This window comes from Sander vitreus, chromosome 5 (assembly GCF_031162955.1).
Source record: "Sander vitreus isolate 19-12246 chromosome 5, sanVit1, whole genome shotgun sequence".
Taxonomy (NCBI): domain Eukaryota; kingdom Metazoa; phylum Chordata; class Actinopteri; order Perciformes; family Percidae; genus Sander; species Sander vitreus.
In genome coordinates, this window is record NC_135859.1 from 23977501 (window position 1) to 24005499 (window position 27999).

The 27999-nt window shown below is 39.9% G+C and overlaps 2 protein-coding genes across 4 annotated transcripts; one reads left to right on the top strand and one right to left on the bottom strand.

Moving 5' to 3' along the window:
- Positions 1 to 10619, top strand: vdac3 (voltage-dependent anion channel 3). 3 transcript variants are annotated; one of them, XM_078251123.1, is made up of 10 exons: positions 17 to 109; positions 4257 to 4373; positions 5897 to 5968; positions 6213 to 6262; positions 7445 to 7597; positions 7734 to 7786; positions 7935 to 8162; positions 8309 to 8459; positions 9399 to 9456; positions 9561 to 10619. In XM_078251123.1, exons 2-10 carry the CDS (start codon positions 4259 to 4261, stop codon positions 9650 to 9652), a joined length of 972 nt encoding a protein of 323 aa, XP_078107249.1. In that variant the 5' UTR covers positions 17 to 109; positions 4257 to 4258; the 3' UTR covers positions 9653 to 10619. The 3 variants fall into 3 exon arrangements, with proteins under 3 accessions (XP_078107252.1, XP_078107251.1, XP_078107249.1); XM_078251126.1 differs by lacking the exon at positions 4257 to 4373 and having other exon boundaries at positions 1 to 109; XM_078251125.1 differs by lacking the exon at positions 9561 to 10619 and having other exon boundaries at positions 6 to 109; positions 4255 to 4373; positions 9399 to 9461.
- Positions 10620 to 27997, bottom strand: ikbkb (inhibitor of nuclear factor kappa B kinase subunit beta). Its single transcript, XM_078251122.1, has 22 exons — positions 27849 to 27997; positions 26230 to 26351; positions 24378 to 24472; positions 21199 to 21319; positions 20293 to 20362; positions 18638 to 18726; positions 17612 to 17701; positions 17388 to 17512; positions 15890 to 15997; positions 15659 to 15788; positions 15203 to 15397; positions 14984 to 15098; positions 14446 to 14569; positions 14193 to 14344; positions 13962 to 14023; positions 13781 to 13881; positions 13650 to 13699; positions 13452 to 13551; positions 12899 to 13046; positions 12563 to 12660; positions 12102 to 12195; positions 10620 to 11957 (listed from the first exon to the last, which is right to left on the bottom strand). The coding sequence occupies exons 2-22, from the start codon at positions 26332 to 26334 to the stop codon at positions 11898 to 11900; spliced, it is 2232 nt and encodes a 743-aa protein (XP_078107248.1). The 5' UTR covers positions 26335 to 26351; positions 27849 to 27997; the 3' UTR covers positions 10620 to 11897.
- Between the last annotated feature and the right edge of the window lie 2 nt (positions 27998 to 27999).

Sequence of the window (27999 nt, forward strand, 5' to 3'; positions counted from 1 at the left end):
GGTCTGACTCGCGCCTGCCCAGTGTGTTTGTCTCTGCTTTCTCCTTCACTGTGCCCCGCTGCACCGAACAGCGTCGTTAAACTCTGCACGCTCCGCCCCATAAACAAAGGTAAGAAATAACTCACATTAGCGAATTATTATTTTACAAAACTTATTGTCTCATGTCGGTTTATCTGCATGATGAATTAGCTGTTGACAATTTTCGCTTGAATGTCAATCAGATATAAGTCACACATAAGGGGTGTGTAACAGCAGCAGCGGGTATGCCAGGGTTTAAATGCCAGTTCAGGCCTGTATTTGCCATTAGTGTAATCTGTAAACCACCTGAAACTAATCCCCACAAAGGGAGTTTTACTTACTAAAATGTATTCTCAAAATATGATGATGACAGGGGACACGAGGGGAGTCATATTCTCTGCAAATGTTATGAAGTACAGTAACATATTTTACCATTGCGGTGCAACATCAAAAATGCGACAGCTGGAAAAAGAAATGTTTTGAAAAGTTAGCTGTTGCAGTGATGGTACCCCTCCGGCAGATAACAGACATATTATGGCCGCACGAACAATGGAAACCAAAAGTGGATGCATCTGGTAAATTAAAATAGCCTACTCGTCCACTTATGGACAGGGCGACGTGATGCCATAAATCTTGATTAAACTTCTTATCTGACGGTTTTTGTCTAGAAGCACAAGGTCCATGATGATCAATAACATGACAAGGGACGTTATCTTTTGGCAATAGCCACGCACGCTCATGTTAATGTAATTACTTATTCGACACAGAGTGGTAGTGAACAGGTTATTTATTAGGCAAAATAAACATCATGGTCGGCTTGGAGGAATCATTGAAAGTTTAACACTATTCGGAAACATTGTGGAAATTCATTAGCTTTTTTGGAGCGTCACTCTCCAAAGTTCTGAAATCAGAGCTGTGCCAGACTGTCTTAGAGCTGAACAACACTAATTATTAACAATTCAGGATGCTGCAGTGAGCATTACATACAAGTAGAGCTGGGCGATATGGAGAAAATCTAACATCATCATATTGTGGCAATATTGTAGGGTTGACAGTTGGTGCTTTCACAAAATATTTACACAATGATATTTTTGATAAACAATCATCAGTAATGTGGATAATGACTAAGTGGGTAAAGGCAAATAATAGAACAGCTAGTACAACAACGTAAGTTCAGAAAATTACATCACTTTACTGTAATGCAGCCTTAAAACCACACTTGTATTGTGTCATATTGCAATATTACGATATCCAAAATGAAGACGATATCTAGCCTCATTTATCGATATTGATATATTGCCCAGCCCTAATTACAAGACCCAATCGCACTGGTAAACAGGTGCTTACACACATCAGTCTTAACTGTTGTCATTAAACACATTGAAACTCCCTGGATGCTGAACACATCACACTATAACACATTTGTCACTACCTCATGCTCTTTACATTCAAGCTATAAATTGTCTTAGTGTAACATGACTGCACTTGACCTTATCTCACACCCACACATTCCTACCATTAATGCCACACACACTTGCCTTGGTTTAACCTTATCTGAAAAGTCGGCCAGTGTTGGGTAACTGCCTGTTTATAGTTTTTTTGTTCAGTGTATACAAAAAAGCAAGGGGGGGATCACCAGTGTTTTTCATATTAAACTGCTAAATTCTTGCTGTTATTCAACAATTGAATAAATGTCAAAACTATTGCTAAAATGATGTGTATTTAAATAGTAAGACAGTTGAATAGCCAATAACCAATTTACATTAAATAAAAACATCCAACACACTGGCTTCACCTTTACAAATATAAGAAGTGTTTTTTCTCCCGTCAACACAAATTGAACACTTACGTTTGACCCATTAATTGATACATCAGTTTGCTCTTTGACATTATACTTTTCAATAGATTTCTCAATAATGATATAATCATAGGTAGTCAGAATCAAGAGTAACCATCTGTTTATATCAATCAGAGTTGATGTAACACACTAGTGCTCTGTGAGAGGACAACCAGCTCTCCAATCAGTCAACTGGTAATAATTCTAACCAGCAAATAGGCAATTCACACTAATTTTGCTGTGTATATATAACACATTGACAGCTGTTCCCGATTTTTAAGAGCAGGTGTCTAATATATGAGGTCTAAATATGTCACAAAATGGTATGTGTGTCACAATCAAACTGCTTTTTCTGTACACAAAAATCTCTCAAGACTGAATTACTACAAGCACATGAAACAGTGTTATCCATGTTAGACCAACATGGAAAAACAGCTAATTGGCAAAATAAAGATATTGTCTGTGTTTGATTGTTGACATTATCACACAACCACCATATTGCTGTACATACAGTACCACTGTTGTTTATGGGTGTCATTTTGACCTTTGCGCTCAGTCAAGGTTGTCATTTTGTTGCAGTATATTAAAGTGTTAAGACGGGTAGCTGGAGTGTGTTTGTATATAAATACAGTGTGGAGTATACAGACAAATGAATTTGTTTCCGTAGAGATTTTAATAGGCAGAACCTGGAGGAGGACACATGCTGAAACCCTAGTCACATGTGTTGTAGTGTTAGGTTTACCTGGGCTAAATTTAGAGCTGCGTGTTGAGACTGATGGATGATGGCCAGAAGGGAAAGGGTAAAAAATGGACTGCGTAGGGGAGGAGGTAAGGGGTTGCAGAGTCTGTTGGGTGAAATGACAAAGACAGTCCAGGACTTACACGTGGTCAGCAGGTCAGCTGGCACACATTTGCTTACCGTTTGAGAAATAAAGAGCAATGCTGAGACAGCAGAGACGGACAGGATTCATTACACATACTGTGATTTATGGTCCAGTGTTTGTGTGTGAGAAAGATGGAGGCCCTGAAAAATATTTTCTCAATCAGTTTCTTACTACAGGTGAAGGGTTCCTACAAGACCACAAAGTTTGATCAGATTCCGTTATTTGACATTGGAGTTTTCTGTATTTCTGGTCTTTGTTTGTTGGTCTGGTTTGAAGTGGATGGGGCTTATTTAGTTGGGGAAGAAAAGGTGACTAATGGTAACTGCTGAATGTGTAAATGAGCAACTTTTTGCTAACAAGCTTAACTTAAAATGTGCTGATTTGTAGACGTGTTTAGTTCTACTGCGCCCAAGGGATAAGGGATTTTTTTGAGTTAATTGAAAGAGAGTATCAGTAGAAAACTGCTCTTTAAATTGTAACTTTTTTAATGGTGCCTTTTTTGTTCAGAAAAATAATAATATAATGTTGGAAATCATTTCCTTTCAGTTTTTTTTTTTTACTCAATAAGCAATTTGTTGTATTTTAGCAGAATAGTGAAAGCAGCAGAAAGGCATGCTATGAGTACACTTGAGTACACTTTAATATGTTTAGTTTATTATTGCGATATTCAACATCGTTATCGCATATTGCCTATTTTAATCATAACAGGGAACCCCTATATGAAGAAATATTTATGATTTGAAACAAGTTTGCCAGGGCTTAGAGGACTACACCACCTCTGAATGTGGAAAAGACACATTTGAAGAGAATACTGAACATTTAGGACTCTGCTCATCTTGCCTATAGGTGACATGTGAAGGACACTGTGAAACCAAGTGGCATCACAGCCGCATTTTTTTTCTTCTCCTTTTTTCCCCCCTTTTTTTGACATGACAGCTAGGTGAGAAAGGGGGGGAAGACATACAGAAATTGTCACAGGTCGGATTCAAACCCTGGACCTCTGCGTTGAGGCATAAACCTCTCAGTATATATGTACCTGCTCTACCACTGAGCCAACCCGGCCACACCATCACAGCTGCTTTAACATGCTGGTGATGTAATACTTGTGGACAGATGCTTACTTGTATGATATGCTGTGTTTTCTGTGCCCTTGTAAGCGGCATATTTCACCAGATCATCGTTTTGTACCCTTCATGTAGCTAATCTGTATTCTTTGTCTGATAAAAATTAGTGCCATACAGGGGCTGTACATAGGCCTTATCATGTTCACATCCTGTGCACAAAGTACATGCGTTCATCATCTGCTAGCCTGTGCACATACAGTAAAATGTTATGCAATAGTTGGCCAGTTATAGAAAGGAGACCTCTGAGCTCTGACTGAATGCTAAAGAAGCATGCTAATATTCTCAGCAGCTACAGACAAATCCACATATTGTGCACCGTTGCTGTCAAAACAGTGCCAGACTACTTGGCGAATTTTTCTATTGTCCCTCATTGCACTTCCCTCCTCTGAAGAGACATGGCAGAGAAAGGATTGGGGTGTGAGGTGCAGCAGGACAAGACAGGAAAAGGCATGCAGGCAGGCAACAAAGGCCACTGTGTGACATGTCAGCACCACGCACCTAAGGGACATGGTGAGTTGGGTGTGTGTGTGTAGAAAAAAAAGATCCCTGGATTGAGCATTGGCTGCAGTGACATTCAGCTTGTGAGGCCAGACTTGCATATCTATTAAATTTTCATCTTTTATCCTTTGTCAGTTCTACTGTGTTTGATTGCAGTGACAGCATTTAGATTTTCTGCACGGGCTCAATCATTGATTCATTAGCTTATAGAGGGCGCATTATCCAAAGCAAAGTCTCCATCTTCTGCAGAAAAGATGTGGGGAGATAAATAGTGAAGGGAGCAGCAGGACAAAAGCACAGAAAGGAATGCGAATCACTAGTAAAACATTAACATTATTACTGTAGGTAATAAGTGAGTGCAGGATACTCTAAATGCTTCTGCAAAGATGTCTTGTGTGCGCGCATGCACGCACACACACACACACACACACACACACACACACACACACACACACACACACACACACACACACGTGCACTGCACACCGAGCCAGGGGACCCTGATGACTGTCTGAAGCCCGGTGCAGTGCAGTGGTGTGCAGGACTCATAGTTGCTGACTTACCAAACCTGCTACTGCTTTGGTTAGCTCTACTGCATTGGCTTGCATAGTGTTTCTTTACACATCATATATATTAAATCTCTTTTCCTTCACAAGCATAGCATATGCCCATATAATGGGGGTGTGTTGCATATACTTACTACTGTCTTTGCATAGTGTTGCAAAGACAGTAGTAAGTCTTGCAGACGCATGTCTGTTGGATGGCTCTGTGATCTTTTAAAATATTTGCTCCTGTACATTTTGGGTCTCTTCCTCCCAGAGAATCAGTCACATTAGTTTAACAACATCCGCTGCTTGCTAATGGACTGCTGCCATGCAATCAATAGGGTTTACGTAGAAGATGGAGAGGGTGGAGAGAAGCTGGATTTCATCTAGACAGGGCCCCTCCAGATGGTGAGGGTCTCCCTGTATATTGATGATTGTTTGCCAGTAAATGTTTGCTAGAAAACGCTCTCTGTGATGCTTTGTGCGTGAGCAAATGCAGCACTTTACATGTGTTTATGCCTTCAGAAGTGCTCTCTGAGTTGCATTGCTTATCTTCCTCAAAGCTGCAGAGTTCCATGCGTTTGCAAGAGGTATTCAGCTCGTAGTTGTTTGTAGCATTTGTTCTAGCATTTTGATTTAAAGGGCATTCCACCGATTTGGAGGAGTATGTAAGATGTGGGTGCGTACTAGGTTGAGAATGAAAGACACTATCGAGTTGCATTATGGGAAATGCAGATTCCAGAATTTTTGGAGCGTGGCCCATGATAATAATATATATATAATATATATGTATAATAATATATAATATATAATAATTTATACTTTATTAATCCCGCAAGGGAAATTACAATGCTACATGCTAGGGCCACCAACTTTATGGAAGCGCATTATTCAATTGCTGGAGTATCCCTTTAATTATGCATTTAGATGGATTTATGCAATAAAGTGTGTATGTGCGTTTTATTATAATGTGCATGTCTGTTTCCTCAGGCACAATGGCCGTCCCTCCTTCATACTCAGACTTGGGGAAATCTGCCAAAGACATCTTCAACAAGGGCTTTGGTAACTCAACAAATTCTCTTAATGTATACATATACTGTTGATATGATGTTGTTGATTAGTTAAACAGTTTTGGATGAAGCTTTGCTGAAACCGGACAGAAATGAGAGAACTTTTTGTTTGCCCTGTGTCACTTTGAATGCACACTGTTTATTTTGCTGCAGCTGTTTCAGAGCCATGCTGTGCAGTACATGGTTATTTTTCCAACCTTTTTTTTTTATTTCCCCAATTTCCTTTTTTTCTCCAGGATATGGAATTCTAAAGCTGGATGTTAAGACCAAGTCCCAGAGTGGTGTTGTAAGTACTACTGCCGTCTTTGTAATTCTGACGTGTTTAGGCCTCTCTCTCAGCGCTCTGCGGCGCAGAACAAATGGCGGACTGATTGCCTTGCAGCACTTCATGTCAGAGTGTGTTTGCTGCCTGTCATGTACTTAGTTTAACCTACACAGTCAGCAGATTAACTCTGTCTGCCTGACAAGTTAACACTTTACTCTTTTCACTCAAACACGTCTTATCTAATGGGAAAAAGGTGCTCTATTTCAGAGTTTTCAGTTAACTCCAGACATGTTGTGTGTCTGTGTTGCTACATGCTTGTTGCCATGGTAAAATCATAATGATCACTTGGATACAGTTTCCCACATGCCACAAAACTCAAACCTCACTAAAATCAACAACATCGTAAATGTATTCCCCCTGTGTCTAAACTCACAGGTTTCTGCTTTCTGTCTCGCTGTGTTTCATTTTCCCAGTGAGCATGTAAACTCTGTGTGGTTCTCTCTAACTTTCTCTTTTCTCCTTTTTCTGCTTCCTCCTTGGATGCTCCCGTCAGATGGTAAGAGAGTGCATAAGTAATGATTAAACAGGTGCACTGCAGGGTAAGCCAGTGATACCAGTTATGTTTGTGTACAGACCATGCGTGCAGGCTTTCTGCTAAGTGTTTCTTTGCAGCTGTAGCTCGTCTAAGCGACAACCTTACCCCAAATGCCGCAGCCGTAACAGCACTAATCCTCAACTACACTCACAACCAACCTCTTCCTCACAGTCCTGCCTATATTTCCCAACTCATTTCTCCATCTTAAAAGGTTTTGTTTTTCTTTTAAATAACCGGCCATACAGCAAAAAAAAAGCAGAGAAGCAATTCTTGTTTCCCTTTGACTTTGTTTCTTCTTTTTTTTCTTGTATGCTTTCTCTCCCCTTCTGCCTCTAGTTTCTGTAGTTAAAGCTGTAGTGCGTAACTTTTTGATATTAATGGACGTCCGTTACATTTAAGCCATTGCCAAATGAGTTGCTACAAAGCTAAGTAAGACTACCATCGTGGTCACAGAAGGCTTGTATCATGTGGATGCGCTGACAGTTTTGGGGGCAGCAGAAACTACGCACTATAGCTTTAAGATCTAACTAATGTGCCGTTCTGCTTCCCTTCCCACCTCATTTTTCATCACCCCCCCCTTTATCATTTCATCCCCGTTTGTCCTTCAGGAGTTTTCCACCTCCGGCTCCAACAACACTGACACAGGAAAGTCAGGAGGCCACCTGGAGACCAAGTACAAATTGAATGAGCTGGGCCTCAACTTCAACCAGAAATGGAACACAGACAACACTCTCACCACAGAAATCACCATGGAGGACCAGGTGGAGTCAAACAAAAGATATTAGTCTTTTTAAGTACTTAAAGAATATATTACTTTACTAGCCTATTAAAAATGTTCCAACATCACTTTCAGATAGAATATTAGCTCATGGTCTGTTCTCATTTATCTGTCTGTAGCTGGCTAAAGGTCTGAAGCTTGGTTTGGATGCGTCATTTGTGCCCAACACTGGGTAAGAACAATCCTGTTCATGCTAAGTAGTTTATATATATATATATAAAGTGAATACATTAGTCAAGCAATACAGATGTATAGTGTAAATATATTACCACTATATTAATGGCTGCCCCCCTTTTCTTTCCTTGTTATTCCTTCTGTAGCAAGAAGAGCGCCAAACTGAAATCAGGCTACAAATGTGACTTTGTAAATGTTGGCTGTGACCTGGACTTCGACATGTCCGGTCCCACTGTCCATGCAGCTGCTGTGTTGGGCTACGAGGGCTGGCTGGCAGGCTACCAGTTGGCTTTTGACACATCCAAATCTAAACTGACCCAGAACAACTTTTCCCTTGGATACAAGGCCGGTGACTTCCAGCTTCACACCAACGTGTGAGTCACTACATCACAGTAAAGAGAGGCAGGAAGTGGAAGGGATACATTAGATATGGGAAGCAACGAGAGATCTGATCATCATGTTCAGACTAATATGCACTCCTGCTAATCTCCTCCATTATTATCTGTGTTTTGTATTTCAGTAATGATGGCACAGAGTTCGGTGGCTCCATTTACCAAAAGGTGAACAGCAACTTAGAGACGGCAGTCCACCTGGCCTGGACAGCTGGCAGCAACAACACAAGCTTTGGAATTGGAGCCAAATACCAGCTGGATAAGGATGCCTCCCTGTCTGTAAGAACTGACTTCTAAACATCATGGGCACATTTAAAATGCTAAAACTCTCATCACTAGAGTTAGCAGTGACAATGGCTGCAGTGCATAAAGAATTATATATTCCAATTTGGGAGAAAACAGGGAAAAATCCTAGAAATAGATTTCACAAGACTAAGAGTCGACAGCCACGCTAGCATCTCTGTGAGACTTATGCTTTGAGCTTAATGCACACAATGACAATGTTAACATGCTGATGTTAAGCAGGTATATTTGTTTACTGTTTACCATCTTAGTTTAGCGTGTTAGCATGTTAACATTTTCTAACTGGCAATAAACACAAGGAACAGCTGAGGTTGGTGGGTATGTTATTAGCTTTGCAGGTATTTGGTGATTAACTAAAGTATTTGAGATAGTGAAATTTTTACCTGATAATTCCCGTGAATGGAAACACAGGGTCTCACCAAAGTCATTACAATTCATCCTGAGGGGGGACATGAATGTTTGTACCAAGTATCATGGAAATACATCCAACAGTTGTCAAGATATCTCACTAAAACCCAAACATGCCTGCTGTTGGCTCTAAAGGAAAAGTCAGAGGATCCACAAAGTCAGTAGATTTCATTCTGAGACAGTTAATGTCTGTCCATCCATCCAATAGTTGTTGAGATATTTCAGTCTGCACCAAAGTGGTGAGCTGATGGATCAACAGGCCAACATTGCTATCCCTAGAGCCGCTAGCGTGGCCAATAAAAAAAACTCCCTAAACTTACTCATCTGCGTAACTGAGATACTTTTTTTAAGCCATCATTTTCTCAGTTGTTGACCTTAGGCTGATGTATCCATATATATGATATATAGTACATTATGTAACTGCATCCCAGATCCCATTTTTTCACTCTCTTAATGCTGTGTTCATGATTATCTCACCAGTTCATAATGTTTTGTTTCTTCTCACAGACCAAAGTTAACAACGCCTGCCTAGTTGGAGTTGGATACACACAAACCCTCAGGCCAGGTTAGCTGATTGTCTATTTTTTTCCTTTTGGTTTTTACTCTTTTCTATAACAACAATCCAAAGTCCATAGGCATGGCTACATAATCTTACCCTCTTCCTTGCAGGAGTGAAGCTCACCCTCTCAGGGCTGATAGACGGGAAGAACATGAACGGCGGTGGACACAAAGTCGGCTTGGGTTTCGAGCTGGAAGCGTAAAGATTCAGCAGGAGGACAAACAAGAAGAGAAACACAAGAGAAGAATAAAGAGCCCAAATGTGAGAACACAGTTAAGGTCGACCCAGCGACACGTAAACACATCTTCCCTCTGAGTCCTACACACATATGCACACAGATACACACATTCGTTGGCCTTATCCCTGAAACCCAGAGCAGCTTCCAAGACCTCCGGCACTGTAGTTTTAAAAGAGTCAAGAATTTTCTTGTGTTGGTTACTTTTACATTTTACATTATTTACAACTCCCACAACCAACCTTTGAGCAGATATTATCAGAATACAACAGACTTGTAAACAGGTAATTCATGCAAAATCCCTGTTCTCCAAAAAAATGTGCTGCTTACGACCAGTTTGAGCAGACAAAGTGCACTTCCAACAGAGCATTTGTGTATTAAACTATCAGTTTTCTTCCTGAAAAAAGATTTGTGGCTTGTGATTTTGACTGTCTGGTCAGCTTGTTTTTGTTCAGATATACTCTGGGTTTTAGACATAAATAAGATTAATAGAGGATGCTCGTTTGGGTATTTTTTTGTTTTTCAAGGCTAGAAGTTTTTTTTTGTACTTTTCATTGTCACAGACAAGTACAGTGACTAAACAGATGCAATAAAACCTGAAGAGAATTAAGCAGAAAAAAGACAAAGAGCGGCTGATCCTTCTCAGAGTGAATGGACTTTGATTTCACCATTAGACCTCAGTAACACAGTTATACTGTGAACCTTCAGTTGCCTAAATGTCTATTTTTCAGGTCCTGTTTGGTAAAAGGGCTGACGGTAATTTGAGACTCTGTGTCACCTCTTTGTCTTGTCTCGTTTTGTGTCCTGTACCTGTTCAACCTTTACCACTACATTTCACTTTATCTGTGCTGTGCTTTGTATAGGAGATCTAGTCAACAGTTAGAACCTCAAACTGATTTTATTGAATTAATGGAATAAAGATTGTTAAACACTATGATCTTGATGTTTTATTTTTTGGTTGGAATTATTGAAATGGAAATCAAGCAGAGTAAACATAATTTACAGTACAGTAAAATACTGTATTCAAGATACAAAATGAACTTGTTTTGAAAGTTTGCATAGAAATATCAAACATTTTGTTATTCTGACATTGTTAAAGGCGTACACACAGACAAGATATCACAGATACTCGAAAATATGTAACATCTCTCATCACTTGATCTATACACAGTAAAGACCACGTCCAATAGTTGGGATTATATCCAGAAAACACATTACATTACAAGCTTCACAACACTTGTAATTATTGCAGGGATACTGGACTGCACCATGTGTTCCTTTTTTTGTGTCCACCCTCCATATTATTAGCAGTGGATGTCATTCAGCATACACTTAAAATAGTTTTTTTACCGTTATAAACTTCACCCATGTTGTTCAATGACTGTCTGAAATAAAATTTGCAATGAAAAATATTGGTCCAGTGAGAAACACATATAAATGGATACACATTTACATTTTAGGTACATAACACATTTCAAGGGATATCTTTAGAATATAACTTTTTTTTAACGTTTCAATGAATGTGCATAAATCTTAAAATATAATCTGTAGTTTTATGATAAAAGTCCACCAAACATGGTGAAATAAATGTCACTAAAATGTATAGTTTCAAAACATTAGAGAATTATTTCTGTCTGTCAATTTTGGTAAAACATTTTTTACATTCATGAATTCTCTTTCACTTATAAATTTAAGGATAAAATGTACTCTTCATGTCTGCCAGCTGTTTTATGACAGATTCAGTGTGAGCCTTTGTACAGCGTGCACATCTCTTCTCATACTGTAACACTGCAGGAATGTATGTAGGTACGGTCAGACTGGGACTTTCTAAATGGTTCGTATGTTACGATCATCAGATTCAATCAATGGTACCAATGAAATGGTTGATCTTTCCATTATGAAGTGTAATTCTAGCCCAAAAGATATTCAATGTTCTATTAAAATGACAACTGGGTGAATAAATAAGATCCTGCTTTAACAAATGTTTCTCATTCTAATACGAGATACATTTGCTTTAGTGCCTCTTTCTTCACAACATCAGACAGGAGTTGTGAGTAGGTTTACCTACTCCTTAATCTCATTAAGCAAATATGTGCCAGCAGCTATTACTCCATTCATATTGTTAAAAAGACCAGCTATTACCACATCCTCGTGTAGTTTGACATCCCATCCACACAGAGGCAGTAATGTACTACATGTAAGCAAATGCAATTTAGGAGAGGTCACTGGAGAAATTCTGGCCTCCCTGCAGCCACGTCCACTCCCTCAACACCTAGAACAAAACAAAGAGTTGTGTTTCTTATTAATCAACACACATAAAACAATTCAAATCATCATAAACTACACCAGACAGCTGCTTGGTATCACAACAAAACGAGTGTGAGCGCTGACAAAGGGAGTGTGAGCATGAATGTACCTCCATACTGCTCTCGGATTCCTGGATGGTGTCATGCAGCAAACTCTGGAGTCGACTCTCAAATGTCCTGCTCTCCTCCACAAGAGACTCATCACTGCAGACACACCCAAAGTGATTCATGCAGATGTTACACAGATAAACTAACATCAACATTATGAGTGTACAGGAAATGTAACTGTGCCTCTGAAAGATTCTGGTAATGATGAAGAGCGGTGGGGAGTGTGTGAAAGCAAAATAAAAGTTTGTAGGAGATGGTCATTATACAAAGAAGACGTGTCTTTGTCGACAACTCTACCAATACTTGTGTGGATGAGTGAAGTTTACTTTCTGTATTCCTTAACAACACCGAAAGTGACCCTGAATGGAAAACGTCCTTTAAACCGCAGTGAGTGGTATGTACATTATGTGTGTGTGTGTGTGTGTGTGTGTGTGTGTGTGTGTGTGTGTGTAAGTGCACTCACAACTGCTGTAAGCTGTGTCTGGGGGTCAGTAGAGGCGGCACTGAAGAGGGAGTTCGTAATCCATCAGGACTCCCACTCACCGGGCTGCGAACTTTACTCTGCACAAGACAAGATGATGCTTGATGAGTGTAGCAGCAGATATAAACATACTGAAAGTGAAGTGGTGCTTGAGAATTTAGTGAAACTTTTACATACCTGCTGCTATTCTATGATTATTATGTATGGCTATTCATATCATGATATACAATTATATGCAATCAACAGACATCCCCCTAAAGGGAGAGCAGAGCTGGGCGAGTGTGTGTGTGTGTCTGTAAGCAGTTCATGCATCCTCACACAGGCGACTTTGAGCAAGTTCCACAGCTCCCTCTGTCGTTTCTCCTGCAGACTCATCAGGACCTGTTCGCTCTCAGCCATCTTCTGGACCACACCCTCCACCTTCGGCAGCAGCTCCATCACACGCTGACGACACACTGCTGTTTTACTGCATAACACATACACACAAAAAAATAGTGGTCCAATACAGAGGCGCAAAAAGTAAAGAAGTTCCCACGGATTATTTGATCCCCTCTACTCAGTGCTCAGAGCATCCAGCATAATTTTATTTCAATTTATTATTGACTTTACACATTAGTAACCGCAGACCGGATGATTTAATTTAAAAATAAATCTTTCATTAATAAAATATTGTAAATTTTTACACTTCCTACACACCCTTAATTAAGTGTTGCAATGTGTCACCTTAAACTTAGCCATCACATTACGAAAGTATTTCTGGCAATGCCTCACTTCATTTTTATACAGATACACAAGGTGTGCTTGGTCTCTTGAAGACTGCAAAACGAGCCCTGTGATATGATCTGGGAATTGTTTTCAGAGTTCAGAGTACCTGAGGTGTGTGTAGAAGTCTCTGATCTTCTTCTCGTAGAACTGCACAGCCTGAACCACCAGGCGCACCACCTCCTGGCTGTCGCCTGGGCACCTCTGGTCTGAGCAAGGGAAGGAAAAGAAAACCCAGGTTTATTTTCACATGGAAACACTGTAACGAGTGTTATGTAAGAAGTGAACACACGCATGCTATCCAAACCTCTGGGTTTCTCTCTGAGTTTGCGGAACAGCTCCATGGCCTTTCCTTCACTGAGGAACAAAGAGGGGAAGAGAGCAGGGTTAAAGCTCCCAAAGCAGTTGTTTTTACAATGAAGTTTGGTTCAGACTTACAGTGTGTCTAGGGCCTCTCCACTCCTCCACGGCTGTCTCTGCACATCCACTATGTCTGGCTGCAGCTGCATCATCTCCTCCTCCAGTTCACTCACCTTAGCCTAGACACCCACATGTGGTTTTTTTTAAAAAAGCACACTGAATACTCTACACACATACACAGAAACACACGCAACTCTACCTGACCACAGCTGACAGCAGTCTGCTCCATCTCCCTCCACACGCCCAGGAGTTTCTCTGACGCTAGACAACGTAAAAAGACTATCATTAGTCGGTGGCAAACTCAAATGTTCTTCACATTCAAGTGCACTTTCCACAAAATCTAGCTATAAACAATTATGATTAAAGGCAGTTTTGGCAACTGTACTATGAACTTCATTCTATCTACCAACGTGTTTTTGTAATATCGTACCGATCCCAGTGGCGGTCTGCTCCTGGTATTTGTCCATATCTATGTGGATGCTTGTAGTAAAGAAGTCCAGCTTGGCCATGAGTCTCTGGTGCATGGACACCATCTCATTCTTTTGTTTGGACAGTGAAGAGTTGTGTCTCAGCAGGCTCATGCTGAAAGAAAGAGGAAAATAAAGATGTTTGTTTTTTCAAAACAGTTAATGCACGTGTATGTTGTGCGTGGGAGTTTGTGTGTGTATTTGTGTATGTCCTACATGGCAGCTTTCTGCCCCTGCTGCAGTCTTTGCCAGTCTTCCTTCAGGGAGCGGATGGTGTGCCACGCCTGGCCGCAGGTCCTCCTCAGAGGGCTGTAAGTCAGAAGGCGTTTGGGGTCGGTTTCTATGACAAAGACAAAGAACGAGAGAGAAAGACAGACACACAGTCACACAAAGGCAAAGAGTGCTTATTGTAATTTTATTTATTACAGTTTGTATATTGTTATAAAATGACAGGGTTTTCAATTCAGGCATTCAGTTTGTTTGCTACAGACTTTATTTTCTTTACTTTACAAAACTATGCTGTGGGAACCCTAAGTGAAGCATACATCCTAGTTGAGCCACACAAAGAAATAATTGCTTGAGTACCCAATTAACCAAAATATTTAGCAAAAGTGTTCATGGTGTTTGAGCCACTAAGGCAGATTTAACTGCAATCAACAAAAGAGAAGAAGGCATCTTAAACATAGAAAAGCTTTGCAGAAAAGTGAAGACATTTAAAAAAATATATATTGTTAGCTTATTGTTGTGTACTCACGGACGAAGCGGATGTTTTCTGGAAGGGTGCGAGGAGAAAACTGAGGTTCATAACTGCAAGAGGAACGATCAAACAGGAAGACCAGAGGCAAGTCTGTCCGTCGCCCATCTATCTCCTACAGATGCAGAGAATAATAATAATACTTTGACTCAGTCCGTTTTAACATTGTGCTATTGACGTTTCTGTGAAGGTGTGTACAGTGTTTATTTGAGATATTACTTTGTAATCTATGGCGCACTGCGTGGCCAGTCCATGGGACTCCAAGGCTAGCCCCGCCTCCAGCAGCAGCTCCTGATTGGCTGCAGGGATGTTGGTGTCTTTCTCTATCCTCAGCTGTAGGTCGGCCACAGTCTCTTCGTCGGAGACAGAGTACGTCAGGATTTTAGCAGAAATCATGTTAAGGACATGAACCAGCTGAGGGAAAAAATAAGGGCCATTGTAGCACATTGCAGAAAGAACAAGTAAATGTGTTGGTCTAAATCAAAAAATGTGCACAATCCATTCAAATTCCATCAACACTGAAACAGCTTGACGACAGAAACAAAGCTGTAATCTCTCTCTAAGTTCTGCCAACATCAGACCAGTGATATCTAAGTAATGTTCAACAAAACAACAAAAAGATGTCTACATAAGGCGAAAATGAGACAAAGTGAAATAATACATGAATGAATTAACCTTGAGTTGCAGTATGAGCTCCAGCTGTGAGAAGCAGTCCATGGGTGTAGTGTCGCGGTCTTTGCCTCTCTCCTGAGGAGACCACTTTAACATCAGCTGCAGCCACCTCTCCAGTCTCTCTAATAACAGACTGTTAAACGCCAGCCAACACGTTAGACTGAGATAATAAGAGTCTTAAATTAGCATTTTCATGTGTATGTGTGTGTGTGTGTCTATCACAGATAAAATCACCTGTTGAGGTTGTTAGGCTGAGGGAGATGTTTAGAGAAGTGGATTTCCCCCAAGAGGTCCTCATAGACGACAATATCATCGTCCTGCTTCAGCCTCAGTTTGTTGTGCCTAAAAAGGATACAAATGGAATACATGAGAGAAAAGGCTAAGTTTGGAGTTGCATATCTTGCATACTTTTGTGAACAAATGTTTTTTTTATTTCCCATTTTATGCTTAATTTAATTACGGGAATTCCGACCTGTGAACACATCAAGTTACGTGCTGTTGTAAGAAAATCTGGTAAAAAAAACATTATGGTACTATATTATAATATAAACTGTGTGGTTTTGAAATATAATCTGTGTAACTTTACATAACAAGCTACATAATTCCTAAAGTTTATGAGAAAGCGTTTTTTTGTGTGGAAGATATCTCTCTGTTTGTATCTCCTTCTGAAGCGCTCAGCACTGATATCAGAATATCAAGGTCACTCACACAGAGGCGAAAAGCCGAATAGCAAAGGAGCACTGAAGCCGTGGCCACAGGTGTGTGTGTGTGTGTATATGTGGAGCACGAGAGGCCAGCTGAAGAGACTGAAGTCGTTTTGCATGTGTGTCTATGTGAATGCGTGAGGAGGCCTGTAGGAGGCCATAAGGAGGGCCGATGGAGTTTTACATGTGTGTGATAAATTGGACGCCTTAGCAACAGGTCATAAAAAAATCTGTAATTGGAAGAATATTAAAAATAAGTGTAGAGTCTCCCCTGAGGAGGGAACATAGGAGATATAAACAGGGAGAGAAAGGGCTCATTTCTTCACTAGGTCTCCGGAGCTTGCTCGGGTTTAAGCTGTGCGTCAAACCTTTTTGAGCACATTAAACTCTTTTCACATCAGACTCTGCCTGACTCGTGTGGATTTTTCTAACAATTTTTGGGACTTCAAAACTTCAATAAGATACAGAAAAAGTGTTTGACAGAGGAAAAGTTGTGTGAAAGATCCGAGCCATCAACCTGGCCCTGGGCGTCGGACCCTTGTCCAAACACAACAGTGCCAGGAACTGAACCTGCAATAATAGGAGAGTATTTTTCTTCTGTGTAATCCCAGATTCCCCGGAATCTGATAATTTTGATTTGTCATATTATTGAGGCATAAGGGGCATTGACCTTGGAACCCACATATCCTGTAATTCTTTGCTTTAGCAACTCCCGTTTATTTATACATTCCCTGTGTGTTACAATCCAATCAAGTAACAATAATGTTTCTTTTCATTGCTTAACATTCAAAAACATCATTGTTAAGCGTGTTTTGCAAAAGCTAGACTATCGCCATAGAAGTACAAAAGCAAAAAAAGAAGAAAAATTTAGATTTGAGAAGGGAGAAATGTTGGAAATTTCGACACGCATCATCGTTTAACTACTTTTGGAAAACATGACTTCACTTCCTTCACGATGACTTTTTGTGACATTTTGAACAAATCTCCAACTTGGATCAGATATAGGAATTTCTGAAAGGTGGTACTACCAAGGAACAGGTTGCCAGGTTGGTAAGAAAGGGCGAAATCCTGTGATACACTCAAACACCAAAGTCCCGAAGCTCCAGTAGTCCACAGTGACCGTGTACTTCTGTCTCTCAATGAGCTCTGGAGCCTGGAGGATGAAGTTCAAGAGAAAGTTCAGCTGTTACTGTCCAAAATACGGCGAGGAGATCGTGTGGAAAATGTGTCCACCCGTGTTTTCATCACTTACCAAGTACTGTAGTGTTCCCACAAATGAGGTGCAAAGGCTGCTCTGGTCCAGCTCTTTAGCATAGCCGAGATCTATAATCTTGTGGATCAACTAAGATTAGGGGAGAGAATAAAGAAAAAAAAAGGGTTATTAGCAGAAATGATATCCTACAATTACAAATGGATAATTCAGGATGAGTCTGACATTTTGGGAAATATCATTATTCGCTTTCTGGCAGAGTTCAAAACCACTCTTGTATCTGGTTGCTTGGCAACTGCTCAGAGCCAAGAAATAGTTCAGCATAACCCCCTTAAAACAGCAAATTGTTGTTTTTACATTTTGGTTTTTGTAGGGATTAAACGAATATATATACATATATATATACTGTATAAACAGACAGATATGACAATGGTGTCTTCTCATCAAACTCTTCAGCAAAAAGCGAGTAAGCTTGTTTCCCAAAATGTCAAACTATTCTTTCAAATCCTGAGTGATTCAAGAATACATTAACAGAAATCAATGTTGAATTGAATGAATGAATGAATGCTGAATGTTGGATTCACGGTTTCTCTAGTATGCCAGAAAAAAACAAGTGTTCATGCAAAACTATAAACTTAGTGCAGATAAAGTCTGTTTGGTTCCATTTCTATAAACACAGCAATGTGCATAAACATGGAAATATAACCTTTTTAATATGTCTGGCCTCATTTATATAACTGCTGTTCATTTTCCTGTGTCCCACTGCAGGCTGGAGGATACAACACACTAAATAAAGGGAGGCCCAGAGACGAAGGTTATAGCAAGTCAATTGCAAAAATTCCTTGTAACTGCAAGATTCAGCTGAAGGATTGAGTTTTCCACATTAAATATTCAGTGCAGCAAAGTTGTGCTCAGCTTGTGAGGGTAAACATGTGGACGTGAGAGAGACGAGTCTCCTGCACTTATTCCACATAACCCACAGAGAGACAAAATGCCTTTAAATGACCTCTTTGTTGTGGTTTGGGTGAATTTGTCAAAACAAGATGATTCACAGGGTCTACAACTCACTCTCTTCTCTCCCTGCTGCAGCACAATGTTTTCTGGTTTCAGATCTCTGTGGATGATCCTCTTCTTATGGAGGTAGGTTAGAGCTGATGCTGAAGGGAGGAAAAAGAAAAAGATGGGATAACAGTCAGAAGAAAAGAAGAATGCAGAGTTAGAATAGCATGCATTGTAAACTATATTGTATATAAATAATATTGCTGAAGATTAATGGCTTTCTCTCATATGAAAGATGTTAATGCTGCCTGTAAACTAGAGCTTAACTAAAAAATGTCTCGGCTAATATTAGCGCTTATGGCAGATATATCTCCATTGGCGGATATGTAGAGCGATAAATAACGAGAAATCAAATACAGTTAAATACAGAGAGAGCAGCTGGTGAAAACATATGTTTTATCCTGCAAGCTTCTCAAGAGGGACACGATAGTTATACAGGAGTATTTTCCTTAACTGATTTATTCAAAGCAAAGTTAAGACTTAACATTGTCGGACTCATGATGGGCAGTTTAAAAATAAAATAATCAAAATGGATGCAGCAGGACCAAATATCGTCTTCTTTATTTCATGCATTCCTCTTCCTTGTCAAAACCTGGCACCTACATTACCCACAATGCAACTTGTTCACTGCCAGTTTGGTGGGAGAATCAGGTGTGTTATACTAGCGGAGGCTAATGTAGCCTTGAGCCGCTAGCCTCAAGCAGAGATGAGGAGTGGGCAACAGAGGTTTGGTAAGCTCACTTCTTTCTAACTTCACACCCCAAGATTTTCAAAAATGTTCTTCAGCCCTGACCGTCAAGTGACATCACTGCCATGATGTCATCATAAGTGTGCTCATGGTGCGTTCATGCCACCTGGGAATATCAGGGACCGCCCCTGTGATTACGTTGTTTTTCCGACTGCCAGCGTTCACATGGTCGGGATGCGTGTTCTTCTTCTTCTGTTATATTGGCGTTTGGCATAACAACTTATTGCTGCCTTATGACTGCCACCAACTGTTGGCCGTAGCCTAGAGCATCAGGTGTGTAAAAACATGCAGGCCACAATAACAAAAGATTTGCTGCCGTTTTCTTATGCGAGCATACAAACAGCACATGGACAGGTGTTTGTTTGTTATCTGCAGGGCAACGAACGGGAAAGGACACGGATAAGGTGTCGTTTTTTTAATACATGGGCCCATTTATGAATAATTTGAAACATGTTATGTCTGTGTATGTTTCTTGGCAGAGGCGTTTGTCCACAATAAACAGTTTATTAACATTGAAATATTTTCAGTGAACCAAAGTCGCCTACATCAAATGTCAGGGTCACCAACTGGGAAACTCTGTTAGCGAGTTTTCCACCTCTGATTCCTACATGAAGCGACATGAATGATGATGTTTTCACTGGGAAAAATGTTTTTCCGATTCCCACGAACGCACGGTGAGCGTGAGAGTCCAATTGTTGACCTCTGTGTGAGTGTAAGCTGACGCCATGGTGACTAAGAGGTCGGTGGTTTAGGGTCATTGATGACATCACGATACTGGTGACCAGGACCATTTCCTCTATACTCCAGGAAACTAATCACGCTGCCATTTGACTCAACCGCACAATCAATCTATCACTCTCACTTACACATGCTTTAAAGTGGTATAACAGTCACAATGATTGAGCAGGATACTCACAAATGTCACTTAACAGAATCAAAACGGAGCCCTCCCTTATTCCACAGCAGTTATCCAAGAGGTTTAGATACTGTGGAGAGCACAAACACAGACACATGATAAAATGAATAACGTTAATCTGTCTTCATTAATAATGTCTTAGAACTCCCTGCTCTTCTATAAAACAGCTATTTTCCATCCATTAAGTGCACCGTTTAGAAGCTATCAGACATACATTTGAGGTCATAAACAAAATCAGATTCAAGCAGAAAACAAAAGTATCAACTTTCTCTAATACATTAATAGAATGTTTTTTCGCAAGGCCTTTTTGCGGTGTTTATCATATTTTTAAGAGCATTTCTGGCAAATAAAAGAAGTTTGCAAATTGGCAAATCAGCACTTCTGTTGTAAATCCTTTGGTTTGTTTTACTTTAAACAATACATTTTAACGTGTTCTACTGCTGGAAACCCGTGGCAAGCCCGATAAAAGAGTCGACTGCTTAGTTTTTGGCCATCTGGGATGCTTTGAAATTTTTATGATACTGCGGTCTGCGACGGTTGGCATTTTCCTCCTCTTCTGGCTGCCTGGTGCCAACATTGTCTATCGCTTTAGGCTGCACACTTAGTTGGTTTTGGATTAAAACCCGCTCCAGATTTCACCCACAGAAGAAGTGCAAACAATCGCCTGATTGTTGATCAAAAACCAAATCAGACAGTCACATTCATGTGCGAGTATATTAAACTCAGTAAAATGTAAAAACTTAAAAAGGTGCTCAGAGAGTCATGATAAGTGGTTAAAAAGTTTAATCACACACGTTTACAGCTCCTTGTTAATGTATTATGATTCAGCACTTTGCCCTAATGGGCTCTAATCCACGGTCCTAAACTACATATACATATATGACACTCTCACAAACTGATTTTTACCTTTCTCAGATCTCCTCCCTGACAGTACTCCATTGCCAGCAGTGGCAGGTCATTGGTGGTCATTGTTTTCTGCATTCCCTCAGGAACCTCTCTGGCTGCGACAACGTTAACATGATCCAACCTATGTGAGTAAATATGAGTACTGTTTTTCTGTTTGTTTATTTTGATGTGAGAGACAGACAGGAAAGGCAGGGGAGAGTGAGGGGAAGACAGGCCGCAAGGGGCCCTGGGCTGGACTCAAACCCAGCCCTACCCGCTGAGCTATATACTGTACATTTACACAATAATCCACTTCCAAAAGTATTAGCCATTCGAGATTTATAAATGTAGTAGTCACAATGCCGTTTGTCAGAATTGTAATAGAGACCATGTTGCATACGTCAATACGTTGTCTAATTTAAGTAGGTTTTAGCGGCCTGGAGATATAAAATAATCCAGTAAAAAAGAAAAGTCTGAAAAAATAAGAAGGATTTGTGGCAAAAATTTGTTTTTCTGCCTACCTATTCTGTTGATCTACGTTCTCAGATTTGTCTTGCAGCCTCTTGGGGGATCCCAGCCCCCAGGTTGGGAACAACTGTTCTAGGCCAATTTTTAAGAAGCAACACTAAACATTTTTTTCTCAGTATACACCTGCATCACATCAATCTGAGTTAATCTTTTTTTTCTTGCATCCTATCTCTATCGCTGTGTCCACCAGATTTATCTAAAATGGCACACTTTCACAATTGCATGCACACCTTTATCGGTTAAGTTTTCCCCCTACTCCCTCTGCTCTTTGACTTGCTCTGGTACTTTCTCTGTTTCTCATTCTTCCCTGTTGCATAACTCTGATTGAAACAATGTGTTTCTGATTGTCACAGGGTCAGGCCCCACAAAGGAAAAATATAAAGATAACTAACTCAAACTGATACCAGATGCACCTGCACTATGACTGTAACCAAAACATTGTGCAACATCCAATCAGTGTGTTAGACAGCTACAACAGCAGGAGATATACGATAGTCATCACTAGAATAATAAGCTGTTGTTAAGTTATTATCAGTCATTTACATTTTTTTCTCTCTCCCTGCAACACGAAGCGTTCGGTCAAATTAGAAGTATAGTCATATTGTGTTACTATAGGACTCTATCTCTTTCAGGGGAGACAAGCGCTACAAATATGATCTGATTAATCTCTTCTTCTTTCTGCCTCTCTTCAGCGTTACATAAAACACTTTTTGGGGATAGAAAAGATTTAGGATGAAATGAAATAGTAAACCTGCAGAAGATTGTGGTATGAATTAATATTTTTTCTTGGTTTTGAATATATTCAGCCAATGAAAAGTAACCCAATAAAAGCTCTATTAACACATCTGTGTACATCTGTGTTAAGTAGCTGTAATAATATAATAGTAGGTTGCCATATATGAGTCCCCTGCCCTGTGGTTTTTCCACGAGTTGAGCGTGGGTGCACGGGAGGGTTGTGGTCGTGACCATGTCTGTCTGAAAACAACACACTTGTTAAACTGGGACTAGAAAAGAAATGGTTTTATACTCATGTTTGCACCAGCGAATGATGACAAACACACAAACACACACACACAACTCCAGTGACCCGACACCCAAACTGAAACTGTTGATAGACAATGCAGACGTGTATGGAAATGAAACACACACACCAAAGCAGAGCAAAATGAGGAGGCGGCACATTATCCTGTCAGAAATAACCACCGACACACCAAAATAACCCAAACGTCCATGTCCTGTTCAAATTATTTAATGTCTTGTGTGATTTTTACTATTCCAGGGTACAAATTTAGTTTTTGTATTTTGAGAAAACTTATGAAACAGATGGGTACATAAAAGTCAAATGACAAACTCATAAGCACCCTGCTTGTCATGGAATGTACCACAGTGAGTCACAAGACTCAAACCAAAACTTGTCTCCCATGCCAAAAAGAACTTTAAGGCAAAGCATTAAAGAGTTTGGACGGGAAAAAGAATCAGGGAAAATCACCAATTTCTTCAGCCGAGTTAAATGTGTCAGACGCTAAGATGCATCACTGCAGCAAAAGACACCTCTACATCTTTTGTAAACACAGAGACACACGTATGCAAGGTGCTGTGGTCAAACTAAAAAGTTAGGAAATCTGGCATTTTTCACACCCTGCATGTTACAGATGCTTACTGATTTGAAAGACAAAACTGTGACTGACAAGACATATTGTAGCTTTTGTACTTTTTACTGAATTACAAATAAATATGTGACTATGATCTTAGCATGACCTTAAGGCAGGTCTTGCTTTATTACTTAATCTTGAGGGCCCGGCCTGTGTCATAATCTAGTTTGTAGCTTGATTATTGTAGTGAATGTTGTGCTTATTTCTGTTTATAGCACAGGGACACTGGTTGGAGTGTGTCCTGGTGTCCTAGATTCAAGAATCAAAAAGCTTTACTGTCTATCACATAATGATAGAAAAAATGTCTTAGGTTAGGGGCTCACAAACAACAAATAAAACATACACCCATTAGCGACTCGCTCGATGGTGTTTTAAGCCTCCAACGTCGCCTTCCAGGCAGCTAACCCTAACCCTAAACATAACCACTGCCGTGCTGCCTGGAAGGCGACTTGGGGGCTTAAAACACCAAACACCTAGTGACTCACATAATAATAACATTAAAACAAAATCAATTCCATCAATAAGTAAGAGCAGGTGTGCAAAGCTGCATCACATTCTATTTGGCCTTGTTTAAGATAGATATTGCAGTGGGAATAAAAGAGTTTTTGTATGTTCTCTTTTTGGCCAGAGGTGATCTAAGGCGGCTGCGTGATAGGAGTAGCTGGAGTGTGTGAAGTGGGTGCGAAGAGTCCTTACTAATAACATCTAATGGTTAAGACACAAACCATACAAAACACAATGGGAACCTTTTTTGCAAATCATCCCAGTCTCTCTTCCACGTGTCTTGTCTTTATTTTCACTGTGATGTATATTATAAAGGCAAACTGCCAAGAAACTGGTTGGCAATTGGGAAGAATAATGATAGGAGGAAGGAATAATAATGAAGCTGCCATGTGTCTGTCATGTGTCCTGTACATGACTGGTGTTTGAAGGTGACAGAGGAATGGTGGTGGGACCCAAAAGGCACTCTTTTTGTGTGGGCCCTTTAGATATGTAGATGCATGCGAGCGTAAAACTGACCTTTTCATGATCTGGATCTCCAGACACCATCTCTCTTTGTTTCTCTCGCTCAGCTCCTGACGGCACTGCTTTATCGCAATCTGTTCCTCGGTGTCCTGAAACACACCCACACCCCCACACCCATCCACCCACACACACACACACACACACCCATCCACCCACACCCACACACACCCATCCACCCACACCCACACACACACGTTTGAGATATTAGGCATTTCATAAGAAAGTCAAATTCATTTTAATATCCATTAGCTAGTAGCTAATAACTACCAAAAATCTTGGTCATGAGTGTTTTAAAGTGTCCACATTTGGGAATGTATGTTACAGTTTACATGTAAGGCTTCAACTGATGATTACTTTCATAATTGATTAATCTACAGATTATTTTATCGATTTAAATAACTATTAATCGTTTGGTCTATAAAACATCAGAAAACAGTGCAAAATGTCCACATAATTTCCTCAAGCTCAAGGAGACAATCTTTTTTTTTCCAAGTACATCTCACTACCCGTTTTCCATGGCATCCTGGAGAGAAAGAGAGACACACCCTGCTTCCCATAACTCAATCTATGAACTAATAATAGCCCACAGTATTGTCAATAATATAGGGAATTTCCTGTAGAGGAAGTTTAGTCACCACAGCGGTGCGCTCTTCAGTTAAGTCATTTCCGCTTGCCATTCTGATTTCCTCTGAAACCCTGGTCTGCCATGACACTGATGATGAGCTTCAATGTGATTTAACTGTTAAACAATACATCTACTCTACATACTCTTGAACATGCCTCCCTTGATTACTGTTAATAGCAGTAGAATTAAATTATATGACAATCTTAATTTTTAGATGCATTCTTGAAGACACTAAATTTCACCCACAACACGTGTGATTTACGCCAAATTATACATTTATAATGAATGTAAACAAACTATAACAAGTGTGACACACATTGTCTCATTTGACAAAACAAAACAATGGTCGGGAATGCAGCCACCAAGAGAGCAGTCAAAAAAGTTACCCGTTTATGTAAAAAACCTTTGTATGTGCAACCGCGAGAGAAAATATTTCAAAGGGATCCTTTTCTCAAGTGCTTTCCTACAGTTTCTGACTCTCCATCACTTGTATATCTACACTCACATGATTATGCTGCCTGGCTCAAAGCCAGCTCTAAGTTTGCCTGGAAAAGGAGGTGTGAGGTATAAATAATACAACTCAAGTACAGTTTTTAAGAGAGGAAGAGGAAGGTCCACTAAGCGGGCGTGTTCGTATTCCCATAGTGTCCTGATGAAACTCTACAATGCTCTAATCCTGTGACTAAGAGTGATATCATTACAATAGACACCATTTTTTCTTAGACACCAAGAACAAAGAGGACAGCTTCCTGGACTGATGTCATACTATTTACAAAAACAGTGCAGATGAAAACCCATTTAAACCCATTGGTTTTCATTTGTGAACTGTTATGTCATTCTGATTATATATGACTGTTTTTAATTTAGATGTGAACAAAAAAATGGCTATTAGTTAACACAAGGATTTGAACTCAATGAAGGAAACAGGATATGCTGAGAATATGAGAATTTTTGCTGCAATTTTAAGGATTCATTTGTAAAAAGGACAAGAAAATATTTCATTTGTAATATGGATTTATTGTATGTATTAGTATTTGATCAGCGCTATGTATATCATTTATTTTTACAGCTCTAATTTTGATTATATGTTAATTGCACTGATGGTGATGATGTTGATGTCTGCTGGGAAATGCCAGCCACCAACTTTAGCTGTCTTCTATCTGACTACTTAAAATGCTCAAATGTAATAGTGTAATAGCTAAAAGTGTGTGGAGCGTGTACCTTGTTTTGCCATCGTGTGACATTCCCAAAGCCTCCGGTGCCCAGCCGCTCCTTCAGCTCCCAGGACCCACAGCTGTGCTGTTGCTGCAGGGGGACACGATTCATGGCCTCCTCAGCTGGTCCTACAGCCAATACAACAAATGACAAGAATAAACTTAAGTCTTACTCGTGGCCCACCAGAGCTCAGACCAATAAACAAAAATATTGGATAAACAGAAAATGGAAAAAACAACTTTGCTACTCTTAGATCATTACCATGCAAAAATGTGAAGTTTTGGCTTGAGGCATTAAAGAAAATGCCTCGTTGTTATCTAGGCTACATAAAAAGAGTTAATCGTTTGTGCAGTGAATATTTCAGGACTCAGACTCAGTTGGTCAGCTCTACATTGTCAACCCTTTACCCAGATTTCATCTCTAGACTGTACTGTGTTAAAAACAAACATTTGTATGATAATGTGCAACTGTGAAAGTTTCGCATGTGTTTATAATGTTAGCATTACTCTCAAAGTTGACTTCTATCTGTAGAGTTTAACCTGCTTGCTGCTTCCTGCTGCTCTGGTCTAAAATCACCTGGCCAAAGGACTACAGTTTAAAATTAGCCAGCTGGCTAACACTGGCACATTTACAGAAATGTTGATTAATGTGTGTTGTCCTTTATAAATAAAGAATAAGAATAAGTACAGCTGAGGCCTTGGTCTTTCTAAACTTACTCTAGTGCCAATGAATCACCAACAATTTTGATAATCAAATATTAAGCAAAAATGCCAAACATTATTTGCTTAAAACTTCTGAAGTTTTAGACTTTTCTTCAGTTTCACATCATTATAACTCAAATATCTTTGGGTTTTTGACTGTTGAGTAGACGCAACCAGCCATCACCTGGGACCTCTAGGAGGTTGTGATTGCCATTTTTCATGATTTCCTCACATTTGAAGAAGAAATGTATTATATTATTATAAAATTATTATTCGTCACAATCGTACAGTATAGGTACAAGTAGTGAAATTCAATCTCTGCATTTAACCCATCCTAAGCATTAGGAGCATCCAGGGAGCAACTTGGGGTTAAATGTCTTGCTCGAGGACACTTTGATTGACATGTGGCCGGAGGAGCCTGGGATTGAACCACCAATCTTGTGGTTGAGGGCCGAGCTGCTCTTCCTCTGATCCTCAGCTTAAACTAAAAAAGATTAATTGATTGCCAAACAAATAATCAACAGAATAATTAATAAGGAAAATAATCAGCAGCACCCAGAACACCCATTGGTTAACTCTGATCATGTATTAAACGCTGGCTTAATGACCAGATTTACATCACAGAATCTATCTATACAATTCCTGTATATAGCTATGTAGTTCTCTAGTTATAGTTACAGTAGGTAGTCCAGGCCAGGCCTGTTTAATGCAGTGACTGAACAGACATCCATCAGGGTGCTTCCGTTTTTGACATTATGCTCTACCTCTCTGTTCATAACATTGTGCACTCAAAACACAAGAAAATCACGTTCCCTCTGTTTGTGTTTCCTGTCTGAAGTTATGCACAAAGGCGTACATGTTTTCGGTTTTTGTTTTCATGCAGACAAGCGCTTCAACTAAAGTATTGTTTCAACTAAATCCTACCTTAAACTTCGTATGCAGCTTTCACACCTGGTTTTCTTTCAACACTATGTCCAGTCTTTAACCAAGTTAAACTTTTAACACTATGGTCATTTCGGCGACACAACACATCTCAAAAACTTTCTACTTCCTGATACTCTTATTTCCTGTAAAC